This window comes from Erpetoichthys calabaricus, chromosome 6 (genome assembly GCF_900747795.2).
Source record: "Erpetoichthys calabaricus chromosome 6, fErpCal1.3, whole genome shotgun sequence".
NCBI lineage: Eukaryota > Metazoa > Chordata > Cladistia > Polypteriformes > Polypteridae > Erpetoichthys > Erpetoichthys calabaricus.
In genome coordinates, this window is record NC_041399.2 from 189,508,403 (window position 1) to 189,531,168 (window position 22,766).

At 35.4% G+C, this 22,766-nt stretch overlaps 1 protein-coding gene across 1 annotated transcript in view; it reads left to right on the forward strand.

Annotated features, from left to right (window-relative positions):
* Positions 1–22,766, forward strand: part of ghrhrl (growth hormone releasing hormone receptor, like) — a 149,198-nt gene that overhangs the window by 94,995 nt on the left and 31,437 nt on the right. Inside the window, exons 5-7 of the mRNA XM_051929382.1 lie at positions 14,002–14,099; positions 15,388–15,520; positions 16,853–17,006. Of these exons, the coding sequence (XP_051785342.1) occupies positions 14,002–14,099; positions 15,388–15,520; positions 16,853–17,006 (385 nt within the window). The remainder of the gene's footprint in view (positions 1–14,001; positions 14,100–15,387; positions 15,521–16,852; positions 17,007–22,766) is intronic.

Below are 22,766 nucleotides of genomic sequence, written 5' to 3' on the forward strand. Positions count from 1 at the left end.
TCATAACAATAAGCAGGAAGTTGGTTCTGTCTCACCCACTCCTGGTGTTATTTTCTTAATCCTTGTAATCTTTGGTAGGTGGGCATCTTGAGAACTTAATGCTTGCTCTAGTCTGAAAGTAATGATAAGCTCAGATAGGGAAGTAGAGCCTTGGTCATTTAAAGATTTATATATGCCAAGGAGAATAATGAAATCAGCTCTAAGCTTTTAAAAACAAACATTTTGTGATCATACATTTTACTTTACTTTACTTTCATACTACTCTTGTAGAAGCATTTTGAATTAACTGAAAGCAGCATAAGGAGTGATTTGAATAGACTGTGAGTAAAACTTAATGGTAGTCAGTCCTCCTAATAATAAACACATGAATAAATTTCTGTGTATCCTCAATATTTGGAAACCACCTTAATTTCTAATATTTATAAGCTGGAAAAACATGTTTTAGATAGTTTGGTAATGTGTTTTTTAAAAAGTATACCAGTGTCATAAAGTAATGTGCAGACCTACTGAATAAAAACGTGATGGAATATTGTTGTGCTCTACATCATTCCCTTAACATTTCTGTTTTTCTATAATCGGAGACAAGTTCTCATCCATCTATCTTATAATTCTATGAAACAATTATTTAAGGACAATATCGGAGAAACATCATTTGGAGCAAAAGTGGTATAGCTGGGTATCATTTGTGTATGAATGAAAATTAATGTCATGCTTTCTAATGAAAGTTCCTAGCAAAAAGAAAACACTAAAGGTCCAGGTACTGAGCCCTGCAAGACACCATATTTAACTTCTGAATAAAACGATAGAGTACTATTGGCACATTTCTGTACATATGGGAATCGATTCAAAAATTATTAACTGACCCAGGCAACGACAGTGACTGAGTGCTCAATGTAGATTTCCAGCCTATGTAATAAAGTAGAATGGTCAAAGGTGACAAAGGCTGCACTTAAATGAACAACATAATTTCTGAGGAATTTGCTTCATCAGAGAGTATTAGAATATTGTTTACAACACTGGTTAGTGCTACTTCTGTACTGTGACCAGTGCGGAAGTAAGACTGGAATATCTGAAATAATTTGTGATATGTCATTTGAGAATAAAGCTGTGTGTGGACTACTTTTTGAAGTATATTAGAAAGAATAGGTAAATTTTAAATAGTTCTTTAACTTATTAAGTGTATTAGGGTCCAGATCTGATTTGCTCACATTCTGATAACTTACACTTTTAGTGAATCAGGAACTAAGCCAGTCAGTAACGAAAGATTGAGAATATATAATATCTTTATAGGAAAGCATTCAACAGAGGGAGTGTCAGTCAAGCGAGGTTCAGACATAGGATACCGAGGAAAAGTGCTGAAGGTACACATAGTGCAAGATATGTCAAATATTTTAACTCTTCAACAGGTTGCCTAACTAGTGAATGATACAAATATTACCACTGAATAGCATAATTTGCTTTTTAATTCTTATAGTACTGTGGTTTTATCTCTTTTGCTTTCATTCCTTGCGTTTTTTGGGTGGAACCATAGGAGACGGGACCACCTTTACATCCCTGCTGAGAGACAGACTTCAGTCTATATATTTGAGGCCTGGAGAGTGACTCCCTCAAAGGTTCATTGAGGTTTGTGCAGAAAAACTTCTTTGTGACTATTGTACTGATTTTTCAGGTGTTCTAAATTTTTCCATTGTCTTTGGCTTTTGAGTATTGGATTTTGAATTTGAACTGGTAGCCTTGGATTGCCTTTCACACAAATAAGTTTGCCTTATTCTACCCTTTTTTCCATTATTTATTCTTTTGTTTATCTAAATCGATTTTTCATTTATAAAGATTCTGTATTGGCCTTGTCCTTCCAAGCCAGTGTTTTTTATGGTTTTCCGTTTTTGATATATTTTTGAACATTTAAAGTTTTTATGAACATTTAACACCAGTTTCATATTTTGAGCATGTGCAGGCTGACGTCGACCTGTGGTTTTTTGGGTGAGGCTGCCTGGAGTGAGACCATCTTGAGGTAGGACAATCAAGGTCCTATCCTGTTTTGTGGGCCTCACTCCCATTTTTATTATGTGTCCATGACTCCTTCTCACAACACCAGAAGAGTGATTAAGCTTTTTGCTAATTTTATTTTGATTGTGTCTAAGGGACATGCGTACTTTTCATTTTAAAAAATAAAGTATTGGGTTCCTGTTCTGTTGTTATGTTAAAATTACTAAAGGGATGTGTGTGCAAGGAGCAGTAGAGTTTGACAATGCAATACAGTGGTACCTCTGGTTATGACCGTAATTCATTCCAAAACTCTGGACGCGACCCGATTTGGTCGCGACCTGAACGTAATTTCCCCATAAGATTGTATGTAAATACAATTAATCCGTAGGAACTATATGTAAATATAGATTTTTTTAAGCACAAAAATAGTTAATCATACCATAGAATGCACAGTGTAATAGTAAACTAAATGTAAAAACCTTGAATAACACTGAGAAAACCTTGAACAACAGAGAAAACTAACATTGTAAGCGTTTGCGCTACACCCTTACAAACCACTCGCTGTTAACACTTTTTTTATGAGTTTTAAGCACAGGGAAAAAAAAAAAAATGCCACTTCTCTTGCGAAACTTTTCAAATCATCCTCTACTGGCTGTAAATTCCTCACCTTTGCAACTTGAAGAAGTATTTTTTTTTCAGCAAATCGCCATGAATCTTCCTGGCTTTCTCGCATATGATCACCTCGCTTACGCTATCCCCTGCAAGTTGCTTCTTATTCAACCACACTGGCAACAGTTTTTCCACCTTTTCCAGCACTTGAGACCTCTGCTTGGTTAACATTATAACTCCTTTTGCAACATCAGCTGCTTTGTTAGGCCCTGTATACGCAAACAAAAGAAAATGGGAAACGGAGAATGGCAAATCATTGGCGCATCTGAACCCGCGTAGGGAAACAGGCCACCAGTGTTTTTGTTCACCACCAGAGTGCATGTGGTCGTGAACAGATGCAAAATTTTGGCAAACTTTTTGATCGTAACCCGATTTGTACGTGTTCGGAAACATTCGTGACCAGAAGTTCTACTGTATTTGGTTTACAAGGTGATACCGAAATCTGTTGAATCAATTAAGGAAGTTAATAAAATCTGCACTGCTACTGTTTGTATATATTTTGCATGGCAGTTCAGAATTTCCTTATGTTAGATTTTAAACAGTGCATGAGGATTATTCAGTTGTTATCTGTTTATCTAGAATAGTACTCCGAGTGTGCCATAGAGAGCAATTTTTATACTTTTAATACTGTCAGTCCATACAGTTTGGAGGACCTGTAGCCTTGATGCTCTCCACCAACCCTCCAGTTATTGGCATTCTAATTTAGGAATGTAAAATAAGGGTGAGTTTCTGTGTGCTTTAAAATATTAATAACTACCCTTATCCTCCTACCTCCACCATCACATAATAAGAGTTAACAACTATTTGTGGTTTGTGACATTAAAATGATTTTATGCTCAATACATAACTCAAGTTAGGGCTGGGCAATGTGACCTTAAATCAGTATCACCATTAATTGAACATTTAACCTATATTGCGATTAATGAATGATTTTTTTGCCCTGATAGTCCACTGACAAGGTTTATACTGTAAATATGCTCAACTATTAAACCTGGGATTTTTTTCTAGAGTGCATATCTTATCTTTGTGATTTTAAAATAACTGAAGGAAACACACAGAGATAAAGTATTTATGGTTATTTACTGAATATCAAAGTACACATCGCTTGAAATGAAATGTCTTATGAAAAAGGTCACATTTTAGTTTTAGTGTAAAAAGCAAATTCGCTAAAAAAAAGTAGAAAATAAATAGCTTGCATTTATTGCAAGCAAATAAAATTATTTTAAATATTGCCATGTGAAAAAGTATAAAATAACTTGCATCTCTTTTAAACAATGTAATATCAGGCACAATGTAACATTAAGACTGGTGCTATATGAACAGTTTTTTGTTGTTCTCACAGTATTTATTTAATGTGCTGAAAAATAGCTTTAGCATAAAATTTTATTTATGTAGAATAGTTTTAAACACATGTAACAATGTGCTTAACAAGAAACAGCACAGAAACATAAAAGAGAATTTAAAAAAATAAGGCATATAAAAACATGTAGACATTATCATTTATGACACACATAAACAAACACAGAAAGAATATAGCAGGTAGCCATTACCCAGATATCCCCATTTAGATTACTGAATATTGTAGCGTTATGTTTGTTAAACTGATGTGCACTTACAGATTGCCAGGTTCAGCAGCTACCTTTTTAGGAAATGTTTTAGGAAAAATATTTTTGCGATGGCACGGTGTATCTTCTGTCAAAGGTTTAGATGAGCTACTTAAACCCACTGTGCCCCACTGTAGCTGTGGGAGCCATATCCTTCGCAATGTAGTAGGAAATGGCATCAGTTATTTCTTCCATTTTCTTGAGTCCTGCTCATATTGTGTAACAGTTGTAAATGCTTTTTTTGGTAAGAGTTGCTCATTGTTTGAGTTCTCCTCCATGCTGCTTCCCTGTCACAGACTGGACAGGGTGGAGTCACATGACAACACACACACGATAGTACCGTATATTTTTTAAGGGAACAGTACATGAGCACACACTGGGGAAAGTATTAACAGAATAAAAAAAAATGCTAAGAGAATTAGAAAGACAAAATAACTGACAAGGGCAAAATTATACAGGTTCTGAATATCGGTTTAGATTAATTTTCAATTAATTGCCCAGCGCTAATTCAAGTGGGACACAATTTTTGAATTTCTTCACATAGCACACTACATGTGATAGCTGGGAGACAGGATTGCAGGCAAGTATTTATTAGTTAGTTTTTAGAAGTGATGGCAACAGCATAATTTTGTTTGAAAAATTGTTAGTGCCATGTTCTGTACCAAGGTTATGTGCATGATCCATAATGTTATTAATCCTTCATTTTCCTTCATCACTAAATTGAACTCTGGTAAGGAAGTCTGAAATTACATTCATGTAAGAAGCTGTACTAACTGCACGTTTGTCCAGAGGTTTATTTTGATTTTGTATTAATCTTCTTATTTATAAGAGTCTCTATTTCCCTAGATAAATGTAGGCACTTTTGCAGTTTGTGTTCTGCTTTCGCATAGATATAGATATGTTTATATATAAAATCTTATATTTGGTAACAAGTATTTTTCTTTCGTAATTGTCTGTACAGGGGTAATTTATTCTTGGTAACAGGTGCTTATGAAAATCAATTTGTTAAAAATTATTGGTTGGTATTAAAAGAGCAGGCAAGACAACAAATGAACATCTGTATAACAAGAGGCATAAAAAAATCTCGTATAGGTTATCATTGCTCGATTTCATAATTTTTATTCCGCTTATTCTGATGAAAGTCCTAGTAAAAACATGCAGCATTTGGCTGACCATTCCACTGTATTATCCAACCTCTCTTACAGAATTCCTGGACACTTCCAGTACAGTTAATAGATATTATCTCTCCAATAGGTTGTGGGTCTGCCCTTGAGTCTTCTCCCAATAGACTGTGCCTTGAATACCTTTTTCATGATGGTGCCAAGGGTGTATTCTAATAAAATATCCATAGAACCTCAACTGGCCACTCCTAGTTCATCTCATATTACTCAGGACCTAACCTTATGAAGCAGAGTGAGCCATTCAATCATGCAGCCTTGCACATGAACCTTGTTTTGGCTGCTTGTATTAGCAATCTTATTCTTGTGATTATAGGTGAGGATGGGAATGTAGACTAACTAGCAAATCAAAACCCTTGTCTGCAGATAGTGTACCAGTTCATTAGCCAATCACATCATCATCATCATCTATTTGCTCCTCCACAATGGGCAGGAGCTCACCACTTAGCTGAAAAGAGAAAACCATTCTAAAATCAGCTGGATCACTTTCAGCTGCAAATCTTCCCATTGAGTCCTTAAGATCACAGTCTGATGAGGTCAAGCAGACTACGTCTTCTCCATCCAACAGAAACCAATCCTTGGTTACCTGCACTGGATACTCTCCAATTCTTTGTTGTGCCCAATACCCACATTGAGAGGACACGGTTTCACACCAAGCATCCATGCAAAACCATGGAATGCATCAGTGGTCTAAGAAACCTCTTACTTTTGAAGTACCCCACCCTCCCACTGAATACTATGGAGTAGATGGTCAAATTTACAATGTATATATAGAAAGGTTACTCATACATCTGTGAAGGAGTTTAGAGTTGGTCTGTCGTTACATGACCAGGAAGAAATCTGCATTTTTCCCCACTAGATTTTAGGTCATTATGTCAGACTGAGTTCCAGTTCTACTAACCTGACAAAGGAATTTTTTGTAAGGCTCAAATGTGTGATCCCATTGATACACAACCTTTTGTCCCCTTAAATAAAAATGGTGATCACCACTCATTCCTGCCAGGGCATGGCAGTGCCTTTGCTTTCCATGCAACACTGAAGAGACATGTTAGTTAAGACACCTACAAAATATTCATCTTTTCATCCACCCCTGCAGCTTTGCCACCACAGAGCTTCTTAAGCACCACAATGACCTTAACACAAACAATATCTGACTCTGTCTCCTCTGATACAGTATCCTCCAGGTTTCTTCCATCTCTCAATAATATCCAAAGTTTTGTTTAACATTTCCCAACCCTGGATAAGAACTTTCTGAGCAATGTCAAACCTACCCTTCCTGTATTGTCAAATAATTGGCCAGAACCTCTTAGAGGCTATCAGACAGCCATACAGTCAGATATGGAGGTCCTCCTATTAACACTGCTTGGAAAACCTCCTTTTTCACTTGGGCAGTTTCCCTAAAATTGATATTCACCAATGGGTCCAGGGACTGCTGTTACGAAAGACACCAAAAACCTGCTGGCCTCAGCTCCTTGCAGCTGGCTCAGTTACTGGTATGCTTGAACCTGGTCTATCTTCTCCACCTCTTTTTTACCAGACTGCCCAGAAAGTATAACATCAGATAAGATGATATAAGCATAAATTTCATCATGCCTGGCACTAGGTACATTTGTGAGAATTTTAGGTTTTGGACATGCTGTTTGTTATAGAAAATCAATGAGTAGTAATCAGGTTCAGAAAGCCACTTCTCCCAAACTGACTCCTTCAATGTTGAAGTCTCCCAGTAGGACTACCAAATATGGTACCCTTATGAGGACAACATCCACTGTCTCTAAAAATCTACATGCTGCATACACTTAAACAATAGTCAGAATTTCCAATTTGCTATCAGAATTGTATTGAAGAAATCCTCCAATCCACCAGAATAAACTACAACTTGTTAGCAGAGGATATATCACTCTTATGATTAATGTTATACTTTGAAATACTTCTTGTAACAAATACAGAAAATCAAATAACCTGTTTAATTGAACAGTTGAGTCAAGAAAAGAATTAGTCGTTTATTAAAACTAAAGATGTAATAAAATCCTACGTCCACTGTCACACTCCAGGATCACGAGTTTGTTACTGAAAAGGACCAGTGATATGCGGTGAGGTTCACGGCTGGTGAGGCACTTCGGAGTCAGATTTACAATACATGAACTCAAAAGAGTAGCTTATTCACTATTCAGTTGGCAGCATGCACATTGACTGCTGGTTATGTTTCATATCTCATCAGCATTCTTTACACATACATAGCTAAGGTACATATTTGGCTAAGAAAGAACATTACATTTATAGCGGGGAGAGCGCATTTGCTCTGCACTCTCCATGTGTTTTAAATTTGCCGTTGTAATTCCACAATTCATACTCATTCAATGCAAACAAAAATATAGAGTGGTGTATAAAAAAAAAAATTTCAATTTTGACCTTAATTGAAATATTTAATTGTTTTTAAAAGCTTTTAATTCTGATGCTTTAATCAATTTTAATACAGACTATTCAACAAAAGGAAAACAAGAAAAAACAAAAGAATATTTTATTTAAGGTCAAAATTTAGTTTTTAAATTATTGGATTGTTTTTTTCTTAGTCTGGAAATCCATGTGCCGATCCTTCTCCACAAAAATTTCCTTCACTTTCTTGTAAAAGTCCTCCTTATTTTCCTTTAGTCTTAATCTTCCATTTTGAGAGTCAGTGGGAACAAAAAATAAAAATAAATGGGCCGCTGCAGTGCACTTGACTTTCTGATATCATTAACTTATAGAGTGTCTGCGTAAAAGAACAGCAGCAACAAGCACCTGTTGGGGTCACATCTGCCCCCCTTCAGTGTGGCACGGTACTGTCTGCCTCACCTTGTGCCTTTTCATTGCAGTTTTGTGGCCGATCAGCAAGACTAAATATGTCACACACATTCATTAAAGCTATTAGCCAGACTGTGGAAAGTGAGGGTATAATAAACATGTCTACACACATTATATTGGCGACATACAGAAAGACAGCAACAGGCACGCACCAATTGCATGCATCAGCCTAGTGTGTGAGGGATGGTGCAGTCTGAGGTGAGGTGAGGCTTGTTGCTGACGCACCTCACTTTTCTCCCCTATATTTGAACAGGAATTTGACTATAGTGATTTTGTCTATAAAAATGATCAAAATTATTGGAATCATACAGAAAACAAATTTATAGCACAGACCAGTGGACACATTTATTTGCTCTGCCTCGCCTGCCTCCTCTGACTGCATGTCCCTGAAAAGGAGAGCTATGTTCCAGAAGTCACACCAGTTTATTCTCTTAACATCTGTGGTGGTGATGCCTTCCCTACTTTTTTTATAAGAAACTGGCCCTCAGACTGGTCAAAATGAAACACAGCCTTGACCTAAACATGTCTATAATTGCTTTTTAAGGCCAATATTACTTTACAGGCAAATTTAACATAATTTTTAAAATGAATAAAAGTCAAGTTTAGCTCATACTATGAAAGAATATACAATTATAATTAAGAAAAAAGTGGAAAAAATAATATATGCAGATAAAAACACCACTAAGTAATCTGTCTAATATCTCTACTTTAGGTAATGTTTTATTAATAAAAAATATACTAATTAGAAATCTAATTATCTTCTTGATTTTTATAACAGTCTGTGAAAATTCACATATTCCATAATAATCAAGAGTTCAATATTCATCTGCTGCTACAGATTTCATTGAAGCTGCCTGTCAATGAGTTATCTTATGAAGTGGGCACTGTAGAGACCCAGGATTTTAATGACATTTGTTTATAGCCATCTGATCAAATCAACCAGCTTGAAATAAGCCCTCTTCAGAATGAAATCATATACACTTTAATTAGTCCTATTGGTAAAGATAAAGTAACTGAAAAAAACAAAAACAATGTTTTTTTCATTCTTTTATAAGTGTCTATTAACTCTGCATTACTTATTTAGGCTCTATTGACCACTGAACTTGAACTCCAAATATTTTCTGTAAAGTATGTATGTATTCCCACTGGTTCCAAAATAATGAAAATTGCATTACAAAATAAAATCTGTTTTTTGATAATCTAGAAAACATGTTTAGTTAGTTGTTCATAATACACCATACAGTATGGCCAAAAGTGTATAGGGGCCTGACCATCAGACCTACACATTTTGTTATGTGACAGCCTTATTCCAAAATGGATTCAATTCATTTTTTTCAGAATTCTACACATAACACCCCATAATGACAACGTGAAAAAAGTTTACCTGAGGTTTTTGCAAATTTATTAAAAATAAAAAAATTGAGAAAGCACATGTACATAAGTATTCACAGCCTTTGCAAGGGGCTGAGCCCAAACCCTGAAAAACAGCTCCCGACTATTAACCTGCTTTCATACAACTTTACAAGTGAGTAGTATATGTAGTCGAGAATGTATTGTTCTTCTGGTATCTGCCAAAACCAGACTCATTCATCAGTCACACTGGAAGATAGTGAAGTATGATTCATCACTCCAGAGAACACATTTCTGCTTCTCCAGAGATCAATGGCGACATGCTTCCGAAACACCATCCCACACTTGGCATTGCACATAGTGATCTTAGGCTTGCATGCAGCTGCTCAGTCACTGAAACCCATTTCATTAAGCTCCCAACATGCGGTTCTTGTACTGATGTTGCTTCTAGAGGCAGTTTGGATGTCTGTTGTGAGTGATGCAACAGAAGATAGTCGATTTTGACACACTTTATGCTTCAGCATTTGGGAGTGAGAGTGCATGGTCTGCCACTTCATGGCTGAGTTGTTGTTGCTCCTAGATGCTTCTACTTCTTGATAATAGCATTTGCAGTTGACCGAGGCATATCAAATAAAGCAGAAATTTCATGTACCTACTTGTGGCAAGGGTGACATCCTATAGCAGTGCCATGTTTAAAGTTTCTGAGCTCTTCAGTACGACCCATTCTACTGCCAATTCTTGTCAATGGAAATTGCATGCCAATGTATTTGATTTTATAAGCCTCTTAACAATGGATATGGCTGAAACACCTGAACTTAAATCATTTTGGTGGTGTCCACATTGTTTAGCTATATTGTATACTAGCAAAATACCTGCGCTTTGCAGCGGAGAAGTAGTGTGTTAAAGAGGTTATGTAAACATAATATATACATATACATATATATATATATATATGCATATCTACATATACACATATCTACATATACATATATATATACATATATACATATATATATATATACATATACACATCCACATATATATATATACATACACGCATATCATAATATATATACACATACATATACACACATACATACACACACACATACACATATATACATATACACATACATACATAGTGCATTGTAACACTGGCTGTGATTGTTACATGGGAGGGAGACGACAAATCACAGCTTTCCGCCTTCTAATCGGGCCTGTGATTGGTGCTTTGACGGATGCCCAGATCCCACAGTATCTCCCCTTAGGAGAGGCGTTAGGCAAGTGTAATTGAATAGCGGTGCTGCAAGTTTAGCTTTACACCTGTTTTTAAGGCTTATTGACTGAAAGGGGCTTTCATGAAAAAAGTTAGGGCTTTGCTACAGGATACACCCTCCACAAGTTAAGGAAGTAAAAATAAAGGTATATATTTCTGTTTTATTTAAACCTTTTAAGTTTGTATGCGGGAGGTATGGTGGCGCAGTGAAAGGTGCCAGTTAGGAGACCCGGGTTCGCTTCCCTGCATAGAGTTTGACTGTTCTCCCCATGTCTGTCTGGGTTTCTCCGGTTTCCTCCCACAGTCCAAAGACATGCAGGTTAGGTGCATTGGTGATTCTAAATTGTCCGTGGTGTGTGGGTGTGTGCGCCCTGTGGTGGGCTGGCACCTTGCCCGGGGTTTGTTTCCTGCCTTGTGCCCTGTGTTGGCAGGGATTGGCTCCTGTATTTAGGATATAGCGGGTTGAATAATGGATGGATGGACATCTGTATGCATAGCCCTATTTGCCCGTTTTCATTTTTTTTCTTTCTTCAGTAATATTTCAGCAAACCCGGAGCTTGTCAGTTCAATTCCTGGTACTGACACCACTGTGTGACCCTGAGGAAGTCACTTCACCTGCCTGTGCTGCAAAAAACAAAAGTAATGTAACAAATTGTACCTCAGATGTTACAAGTTGCTGGAATAAAGGCATAAGTCAAATAGATAAATATGTATTATACACATAGGAACTATTCATTTATTTTCCGTTAAGTCATCTGCAGCAAACCTTTATAAATGAGGGTTTCTCCTTTTTAGATAGTGCAAACTGTTTCTTCTTCATTGAGGTTTTCTCTTGGAGAGCTTTTTTCATTTCATTGAAAATTAAAGCAACAGCTGCCAAAATATGTAGCTTTCTTATTAATTTTTCAACATTGTGTAAAATAACTTTATAAAGTAACATAAAAGGTTTAAATACTGGTTATCCTTTTACACTAAAATATTACTAAAGAGATACAAAAAAAGTAAAATGCATATGTTGTTTTTCTTTAAGGAGATTAAATATTACTGAAGAAAGAAAAAAAAAAACTAAAACAGCCAAATGGGGCTATGCATACGAACTTAAAAGATTTAAATAAAACAGAAATATATACCTTTATTTTTACTTCCTTAACTTGTGGAGGGTGTATCCTGTAGCAAAGCCCTAACTTTTTTTGTGAAAGCCCGTTTCAGTCAATAAGTCTTCAAAAGAGGTGTAAAGATATTGACAATAAGCTACGCAAACCCACCAAGACATGCAATCGTTTAAATCAAGGCGTGAGTCGAAAAACACCATCCCATACTATTAGTTAACGATTAACACATTTCTATATGTATTGTAAGCGTACAATACAACTGATAATATGTTGCGCTTATTTATCTGGCGTACCGACATTTTTGCGCGTTTAACGGCTGAAATCTAACGTGGTTTGTGCCCTTCAGAATGAAAACAGTTTGCATTTACCTTTTTAATAAAAGGCAAGCTTTTAAGTCTGAGAAATCACCCCGTAAATGCACACGTTTAATTGCATATGTGTTAATATGTATGATTACACAGTATTAAAAGACACTCAACAATTAACATCATTTACCTTCGTTCCCGCGTTTTATAAAAGGCGAGCTTTTAAGCCTAAGAAATCACCCTGTAAATGCACACGTTTAATTGCACATGTGTTAATATGTATGCTTACACAGTATTAAAAGACACTCAACAATTAACGTCATTTACCTTCGTTCCCGCGTTTGAGTCGTGCTGTAAATCTCTTCCTTGTTTTCAGTTCACATGATTACGTAGGAGGCGTGATGACGCGATATGTGACTCCGCCTCCTCCATTACAGTATATGGACAAAAAAGAGGTTCCAGTTATGACCATTACACGTAGAATTTCGAAATGAAACCTGGCTAACTTTTGTAAGTAAGCTGTAAGGAATGAGCCTGCCAAATTTCAGCCTTCCACCTACACGGGAAGTTGGACAATTAGTGATGAGTGAGTCAGTCAGTCAGTCAGTGAGTGAGTCAGTGAGGGCTTTGCCTTTTATTAGTATAGATTTGTTTGTTATATATTATGATAATGTTGTGAATTTAAATGCACCATTTGCATCTAGTTAAAGCATAAAACCTAATATGCAAAGATATTTGATGGTTTTAGATTGAAAAAAGGCTACATAGATAATGCATATTTGAACATTTCTATTATTACTTTCACGATTATATTGGAAATAGGTCATATTAATATGAAACTGTCACTAGTTTCTAAGAGAAAATACAAGTAAGAATTTTAATGTGTTGTTTATACTTTACAATGAGCTTAGACTTGAACAGTTCAAAAGCTCATTTTGCTTAAGAGGTTTTCTAACATGTTTTTTGGAAAATGACAAACAATAATAAACAATACATGAAGTAAACAGCAGATGTGTGATTTGTTAAATTAGATATTTTTCAGACAATATTTCCTGAATGAGGTTCAGAGAATTTAAATATTATATTTACAAAAGTAACAGCAGTGCAATTTAATAATGTGCCTTGTAGATGTTCACCTTTTGTTAATCAGTAACAAAAAGACAATCTTCTTGAATTTAAAAAATGTAAGGTGTTGTGATTGCCTGTTGTCACTATATCAATTAAATAGAACATTTTATTTATTTAATATGCCGTAGCTAAGGACTATACTAAGTGAAAGTGTAATATTTTACTCAGTCAGTAGTTTTCTGAAACATTATTCCTGTTTTTATGTCTTCATGGCTTTATTAACTTCATTGTTTTGATAGTTTAAAATAACAGGAGAAAAACTTCAAAAAATGAAGAAGTAGATGAGTTTTATGAGATTATAAACATGTATAAATTTCCACACTCGATATATTATCACTTGTATAAAATTTAAGATGTTATCCTTTACAATCCATAAGGATTAGCAGGCAATGCAAGACTAAGAGCGTTTTGTAGTTATGGGGTCATATTTTAAACCAAGGCCCATCAGGCTGGAAAAAGATATACTGTACGGAGGATGCACAGATTATATGTTGCAGCCTTTTGTAAAACACATATATATGAATGGTATTAATCTTTTATTTTGTATTTCAGGGTTCTTACTTTGCCACGATGAAGACAATCTACTCTATAGGATATGGCACGTCAATTGTTTCACTCACAATTGCTGTTGCCATTTTGCTTACCTTTCGGTATGTTTTGCTTTTGTTAAAGACATAAAAACGTTAATATATTCTTTAAATTAAAAAATGTTTTTCCAAGGATGAAAATAATTTCAATTTAGAAGAGACAGACATAGCAAGAGGGTTATAGTCTAACAGTGATACAAAAGTGAGTGTTCTCCACATGCTGGATTTTACATTTCAACATTCCCAACCTGAACTATTAGTGTATGGCATATCTTTATTATGAAGCTTGTGCCATGAATTGCTAAAATGGTTTATGTGCATCTTTCAGAATGAATATGTTCAATGATAACTACCCACAAGCCTTAATCTGCTGTATGCATCCACCTATTTTAGAGCACACTAAATCAATTCAAGGTCACATAATCAATCACAAAGATTTATGTACAGTAATTCATTGTGCATTGTAATGCACTTTGAAGTGAAAAGGTCACTAGTATACAGTAAAAGAAAACACGGCTTAGTGGTTGAAACTAATTTACAAACATTTCTTTTCTACTTAAATGCCAAATATCAATTTGGAAAGATAAACAATTCTTACTGTGTATCGCTATGTACCTTATTTATAAAAGTGGTAGTAAATATTTTCAAGGTAGTACAAGAAATCTGAGACTTGCAGACTTCCTCAGTTTAGAATGAAGTTGATGGTTACTGTTGTTAGCTGAGTGTTGTCCTTAATAGCTATAGCAGAAATGGTTAACTGGTCCATTTAAAAGCCAGATGTACCATCTATGAGATGTTCCATTCCGTGCAACATCTGCTTTCATACAATATAATTAAAAAGTCTATTTGAATAAACTGTGGTAAACTAAGGTAGCAGAGTGGCCCAGTGATTATTGCTTCTGATCCACATCTACAGTATAGAAGAATAACTTTGAATTCTGGCCCAGTTGCTGTTTGTGCAGTAATATAGTTCATCTGTGCCCCTGCATTTTTCCCCAGGAACTCAAGTTTTCTTCTGTATCCTGTAGATCACTTGACAACCTTATACTAGTCTTGTATTAGAGTGACTTTGAATGTGTGAGTTAGAATCACATAAGCTGTTTGACATTTATTTCCAGTTCTGCACCTGCAACATCATGTAGTTTTCCAGATTTTGCAGTATATTCTAGTGCATACTAATGAGTTCCCCAACTACAGTAGCTCTAGAAAATCCTTTACTGATTATTTTCCTTCTTTTGTGTATCTTGATTGATTACTGCTGTCTGTATTGCACAGCAATATTGAGTAAGGAAAAAATAGACTAAAAGGTCTAAAAACTAAAAAAAAAACCACTTTTTTTATTTCTTGGCAGGAGACTTCATTGTGCCCGCAATTATATACATGTCCAGCTTTTCATAACCTTCATCCTGAAGTCTGTGTCGGTATTTATTAAGGATGCTATCCTATTTTCCAGTGAAGACACAGATCATTGTTCTTTTTCTACAGTAAGTGATCACAGCCCCTCAATTATTTTTCCCCTCACCAATATCTTGATCCTTTAAAGGCTAGTTGTTAGAATTTTGTTTTCTCAGAAGAATAGGAGGTGTATCAACATCCAAAATTTTTTCCTGCTTACAGTTTAGATTAATTTTATGGTATACTGTATTCCAAGTTATATGGTAACTATTTTTCCATGTATGCACAACAGACTGTTTAGTTCAACTTAAGGTATCTGAGGTGTTTTATTAAAAAGGAAAGGTGTATATGTATTGTACCAAAGGGAAAACTTAAATAGAAGAGGATATCTGATAATAATGATTTATAGAAGCTGTAAAAACTTCAAGCTTCCCAACTAATACAGACGTGAGCAGGCTAATATTCGCTTAACAATTTTCATTTTAACCAAAATATTTTACTGTATTTTTCTTCCTCTAGATTATCCCTGTTTTAATGTAAATTGGATTTGTTTCTTTTACTGTATAATTGTAGATGAGTTAGAATTCTTGTGGTTGAGAAAGAACAGTGAAAATAGTGTAGTATGAGATACTGACTGCTCTTTAGGTAGTAATTGTTTACTAGTTACTAGTCTTTCTTGCCTTTTTATTTACTTATCTATTTATGCATATATTTATTTAAATAGCTTCTGTAAAAAGCCAAATTTCCCCCAGGAATAAAATAGACTATCTATCTATCTATCTATCTATCTATCTATCTATCTATCTATCTATCTATCTATCTATCTATCTATCTATCTATCTATCTATCTATCTATCTATCTATCTATCTATCTATCATGATAACAGGCATTACCTAAAAGAGTGCTGTTAAGTGCACTAGTGATTAATCGTATTCCAAGAGTTTCTCATAAGTAAGCAAGGATTTCATTCCAATAAGGTATGAATGAGATATTCAAAAAACATTTAACTCAATGAAGCAAATGCCAGGCAACTTTATTCAGAAAAGGATCTTGACTCAGGTCCATTTTAGATAGTTGGAATTAAGAAAATGTGTGATGAGTAAAGAAAGTACATTTAGTACTGTTTAAATTGGTGGTTGTATGATGATTGAGGGGATGCTTTGCTGCCTTAGGAACTTCTAGATAACCAATGATAGAATGAATATTTTTCTGTATCAAAGAAGTCTTAAAGAGAATGGTCATCCATTGCTGAGTTTATTCTGAAGTGTAGTTGGTACATGACGGAAAACAATGTTTCAAAACACAAAAGCAAGTTCACATAATAGATAAAATGAAGTAAAATTAAAGCTTGGGACTGAGTCAAGAAAGATGTGTGCAATGAGTAATGAAAACACATTTAATAATATTTATTTTCTGCTAGGTGGCTTGCAAAGTATCCATGGTATTCTGCAATTATTGTGTAATGACAAATTTCTTCTGGCTGCTTGTAGAAGCCCTATATTTAAATTCACTTCTTCTGTCGTCATTTCATCAAGATAGAAAGTTCTTCTGGTGGTTTGTGCTATTGGGATGGGGTAAGTATCCACTACATGTGTGATTGTAAACAATTAAGGATGTTTATTCACAGCTTATGTTTATTTTTCTTTATATATTCAGACTGATCTTGACTGATCTTTCAATTACCAACTGAGTAATTTAGAGAGATGTTGGTCATAAATATTGAAATAGGGATTTATTGTTAGAATTATGTTAGTTAATTACCAATAAAAATAACATGTTACACAACTAATGGGAAATGCCCTTAGCAATGGGCTCCTGTATAATAGCAACTGGAGCTCAAAATGGTGACATTCAGTAATAAACAAGTCTTCCAAGCAATGACAAATAGCTACCTGTAATTCCAAATTTAAAAAAATGATAATGAAGGTGAAACAAAATTTTACACTTTTCATAGCCTAAGAATAGAATAAATATATTTCAGTAATAAAATTATAATTTTCAGAAAAAAAAATCCCAAAGATGCAAAATGATAACAAGAACAAGCTTAGAAATTAAGTTAATCGAGATAAAGAACTGGTGTAGGCAAAGATACAAAAAATTGAAAGGTTACAAAGATTGGCATTAAACCACAGCAATAGTTGCAGTCATTGCCTAAAAGCAATACTGTACATCGGGACTATAATAATATAATTAATAGTTTAATTAGTAAGCTGAGTTGGTCTCCTTATTTGTAAGGTTTAAGCAAATATGTTTGAATTCTGTTTTGAGTGCAAAGCTGTTTCACAACTGGAATCAATTCATTCCCTCCTAAGAACTCAAATTATTCAGTCCTGAATAAACTATATAGCCACTTAATCATTTATGTGATATAAAGAGCATAAGTGTTTTGTAAGTTTTAAGTAGAACTTGTCAAAATATATACTTCACATTTTCTTTTTAAACACTGTGCTTGAATGAGTGGATTAGGAATGAGTGGAATAGAGGGTTGCAAAACCATAATAATCTCTATTCAAGTTATAGAGAATTCAGTCATGGCCAAAAGTTTTAAGAATGACACAAATATTTGTTTTTACAAAGTTTGCTGCTTCAGTGTTTTTAGATCTTTTTGTCAGATGTTTCTGTGGTATACTGAAGTATAATTACAAGCATTTCATAAGTTTTGAAGACTTTTATTGACAATGACATTAAGTTTATGTAGAGTCAATGTTTGCAGTGCTGGCCCTTCTTTTTCAAGACCTCTGCAATTCACCCTGGCATTCTGTCAATCATGCAGTCATTCTCAAAACTTTTGGCCGCAACTGTATTTCAATAGAATATATAATATTCACTATATATAATATTAACTTATTTTAGAAAAGTTTAAATAAGATTTAAATCACTGACAGACTGAGGAGATCGTTCCTCCCCCAAACTATGCGACTCTTCAATTCCACCCTATGGGGGTAAACGTTAACATTATATAAAGTTATTGTCTGTTTTTACATGCATTATACAATCTTTAATATTGTTTTTTGTATCAGTAAGGTGCTGCTATCTATCTATCTAATCCAACCCCACAATTTATGAGTCGATAAATATACTGATGTCATGATCTCAGTTTTGAAACTGTAGACTGCTGTAGTATTAATAGTTTAGGGATAAGTCTATGCACAGGAGATAATGAAGATAGAAGCATACACCAAAGTCACCTCCAAAGTAGATAATACCTTTATATACTGAGTGATGTTATTTCAAAATCTCACAGCATGAACCATCCAGTAAAACGAGAAAACATTTCATGGCACTACTACCACCATTTTGGAACTCTGAAGAAGAAATTTCTTTCAAGCAAGAATATGATTGTATGTATAACAATTTAGTTAAGTTAAAATGAACAGTATAAATGTAATGCACACATCTTAAAAATAACATATTCTCAACTGCATTAGTTTCTGCTCAGTTGATCAACACTAATACTGTAGATGCTAGGCAATTCGAGGAAACACTATGAAACTTTGTACTTATTTGATCAGGCAAAATTAAAACATAAAAACTAAATTATGTGGAATTCTTGTTGGGCAGGACAATTTTAAAACCATAGCTGCATGTTGTCTATGGAAACAACTGTATGTGTGTGTTTATTCAGGCCGTCTTTATCAATATTATTTTAGAAGCCATTTAAGCAGAAAAACCTTAGGCCACAATTTTTCAATAATGCTTCTTTACTCAATTGCTCCTTTCTAAACTTTCTTTAGATATAATAATTGTGTGTCTAGAATGAACTGAGGCTTAACAAATACTGTAGTTTATTCCTTCATATGCTACCTGCCATTAGCCTCACTTCCTTTTTTTTTTTTTTGTTGCTTGGTAACTCTCTGTACATAACAGTTACACAGAGAAAGAGAGAAACTGAAAAGCAATACACATTATTTATTTTATTTTGTCTTTTGTACATTCAGTCATTCCCCTGCATCATTCTACTGATATTCTGCTTACCTGAGTATGCTCCTAACCATCTGTATATTTTTGGAATACAGACATTAAAATAGAGTGCTGCAGAAAAGTATATTCCTCTTCCTGATTTCCTTTATTTTAGCAGGTTTTTGACACTTAATGTTTTCTGGTGTTAAACCAAACCTAACTTTAGGTAAAGGGCACTTAAGTAAACAAATAAATGTTTAAGGTTTGTTTTGTTTATCCAATGAATTATGTTATAAGCAGCAACTGGAGCTGTGCAAAAACAGTCAACTGAAATGAACACACAGGTTTGGTCACAGCCAGCCCTGTTTAACATAAACAGTCATTTTGACCCTTACCATCAGAGTGAGATTGGCAGCATGAATATTAGAACAATCTAGATGAGAACAGGCCAGGATATTCAGCCCAACAAAGCCTGCCAATCCTGTTCACTTAATTTTTCTAAAAAAATCTAGTCTAGTTTTGAAAGTCCCTACAGTCCTACTGTCTACCACACTACTTGGTAGCTTATCTATATATATAATTCACTAAGTCCATGGCAAGCAAGACGCACGCAAGACATGGCAAGCAAGACGCACGCAAGACAGAGCCACGTCTGCCAACTCACAGAGCCCTGCCCACCAGCAATTCACTAAGCAGCCGACCATGGCACGCACGACAGAGTCCCGCCCGCCAACTCTAACATTCCTCCCACAACCATTACCTTCACATTGTTTTCCTTTAAGTCCATGGCAAGCAAGACGCACGCAAGACAGAGCCACGCCCACCAACAATTCACTAAGCAGCTGACCATGGCACGCACGAAAGAGCCCCGCCCGCCAACTCTAACACTCCTCCCATGTCCATTACCTTCACAATGTTTTCCTTTTATTTCTGATCCCTTTTAGCAACTATATGGCGACATCGACTTCTCAACTGTGACTCCAGAACAACTCAGTACGCGAGCTATATTAAGCGTCACCAACGAAGACTCGCTACACCGTAATGAATAAGTACTGAAACTTATCCCTACCGATGAAGTAACTTTTACCAGCGTTGCCTCCATCGTCACAGACGATCCCGCAGATCAAATTTCATTCCCTGAAGAATTTCTTAACAGTCTTACTCCCACTGGCATGCCTCCGCATAAACTCAAAATTAAAATAGGTTCAGTCGTCATACTTCTCAGAAACTTCATGCCAGCAAGAAGTCTCTGTGATGGCACTAGACGGACTGTTACCAGCATTCACCACAATGTACTGGAGTGTAAAACTATCAGAGCTCCTACCTCACAAACTGTCCTTATTCCCCGGATATCCCTGACCCCATCAGATTCAAATTTGCCTTTTACTTTTACACGCAATTTCCTGTTAGATTGGCCTTTGCAATGACAATTAATAAGGCACAGGGACCAACTTTCAAAACAATATGCCTTTATCTGCCAAACCCAGTTTTCAGTCACGTACAATTGTATGTTGCTTTCTCCAGAGTTCCATCTTTTCATTCACTCACAGTCGTATCCTCAAACCCACCCCATTTGGACAACTGTGTCATTCAGGAAGTGTTCACCCATCAATAAATAATTATGTGGCGTATGCTACGCTGCGGGTTGGCTAGTTCCATTTAATGCAGACATTCAAGAAGCACATAATGCCAATTTCAATTTCAAAGGAAATTCCTAAAGAAATTATTGATATCTATCAGCGTGGAAAGGACTACAAAGCCATTCCTAATGTTCCAGGATTCCACCAAATCCCATTGGAAGCCATAGCCAACTGGAAAACATTTAGAACATTAGTAAAAGTTTTCAGGAGTGACCATCTGCCAAAATTACTCCAAGAGCACATAGTAACATTATTCAGGAAGTCTCAAGGGATCCTAAAATAATCTTCAAAGAACTACAAAATGGCCTTGCCTCTCAGCAAAAGTCAATCAGGAAGTTACAGGGCTAAAATGGGATTAATTAGAGAGTAGCAAGACAGACACCATTGTTAAGATGAACACAAACACTTGTTTCTCATTTACCAAGATCATCAAATATTTCAGGAAGATGAGCAGATTGCACAAAGGTGGAACATTTTGGACAACATTAATTCTGGTGTAAAACAACTACAGTAAGACCATCATACTAATAGTGGTGGTAGTGTGATGGGGTGGGGATGTGTCAGTGTCTTGAGACCTGGATAACCTGACATATTTGAATAAACCAGGAATTCTATTCTTTATCAGAAAATTAATAGGAAGAATGTTCCATCTCTGAGGTGAAGCTGGAGTGTAGTTGGGTCATGAAGGAAGGCTCCAAAACACAAAATCAAGTTTGTTTAAGAATGGCTGAAAAGAAGTATAATTAAACATTTGGACTGGCTTAGCCTTAAAATGCTTAAAATGTATCACTGTTTCTGAATGGAAAGCCATTCCTCTAGGAAGAGTGGGTTTAAATTACCATGACAGTGATGTGAAAAACTGATGCTGAACTACAGAAAACATCTGGTTGCAGTCTTTGCTGCTACAATTCTCATAGCCAGTTTTTGAGGTAAGACAACTTTTTCACATAGTGTAAGCTTGTGTTGGATAATTGGGGTACAAGTCTGTAATTCCCGTATATATTGTTGCACAGGAAAGAAAATTGTGACAAAGTTGCTCATTCATATAAGTTGACATCTTTTCAGACATGAGTCCATGAATCAGTTTATCCTGGCTCACAAGGAAACAGATAACTAATTTTTTGAGTTTAACCGAGAGATGTCTGCAAAAGGCAAAATAAAACAAAATATAAGTGAAGTGAATGAAACCTAGATAATAGTCAAGAATCACAGTCAAAAATTAGGCAAGAAGTCAAAAACCAGGTAAGACACATAATCAGTAATAAAGATAGAATTTCTATAAAGGATTTATCCACAGGCGCAACTGCTGACCTTTTATCCTTTCTTGATGATAACATCCAGGTCACGACCATACAGACTACACCCCTTGAAATGCTAGATGTGACCCTAACGATGGTTTAGTAAAATGACGTCTACTAAATAAGAAGGCTATGAGACCCCAAAATTCAGCCCTGATCATGACACAAACTGGCAAGTGGTGGTAGAACTGTCTGTTAAAAAAAAGGAGAAGATATAAATAACAGCACTACCTCTTGACCCGGGCTGGAATTACAATCGTTACACCTCCCCTGATAGTACTCTCTACTAATGTGTACGTTATATACTGTATAGTGTTTATATATAAAAAGTGAAAACCTCATCAACTATTAAACATTAGTTGAAAGCCTGAGAGCACTCAATATCAGATATTTGAAATGATTGAGAAATTGGGCACATACTTTTTACAACACTGTATATTTACCCTTTTCACTGTGCCCTCCATAATGTTTGGCACAAACACATATTTTTTCCTTG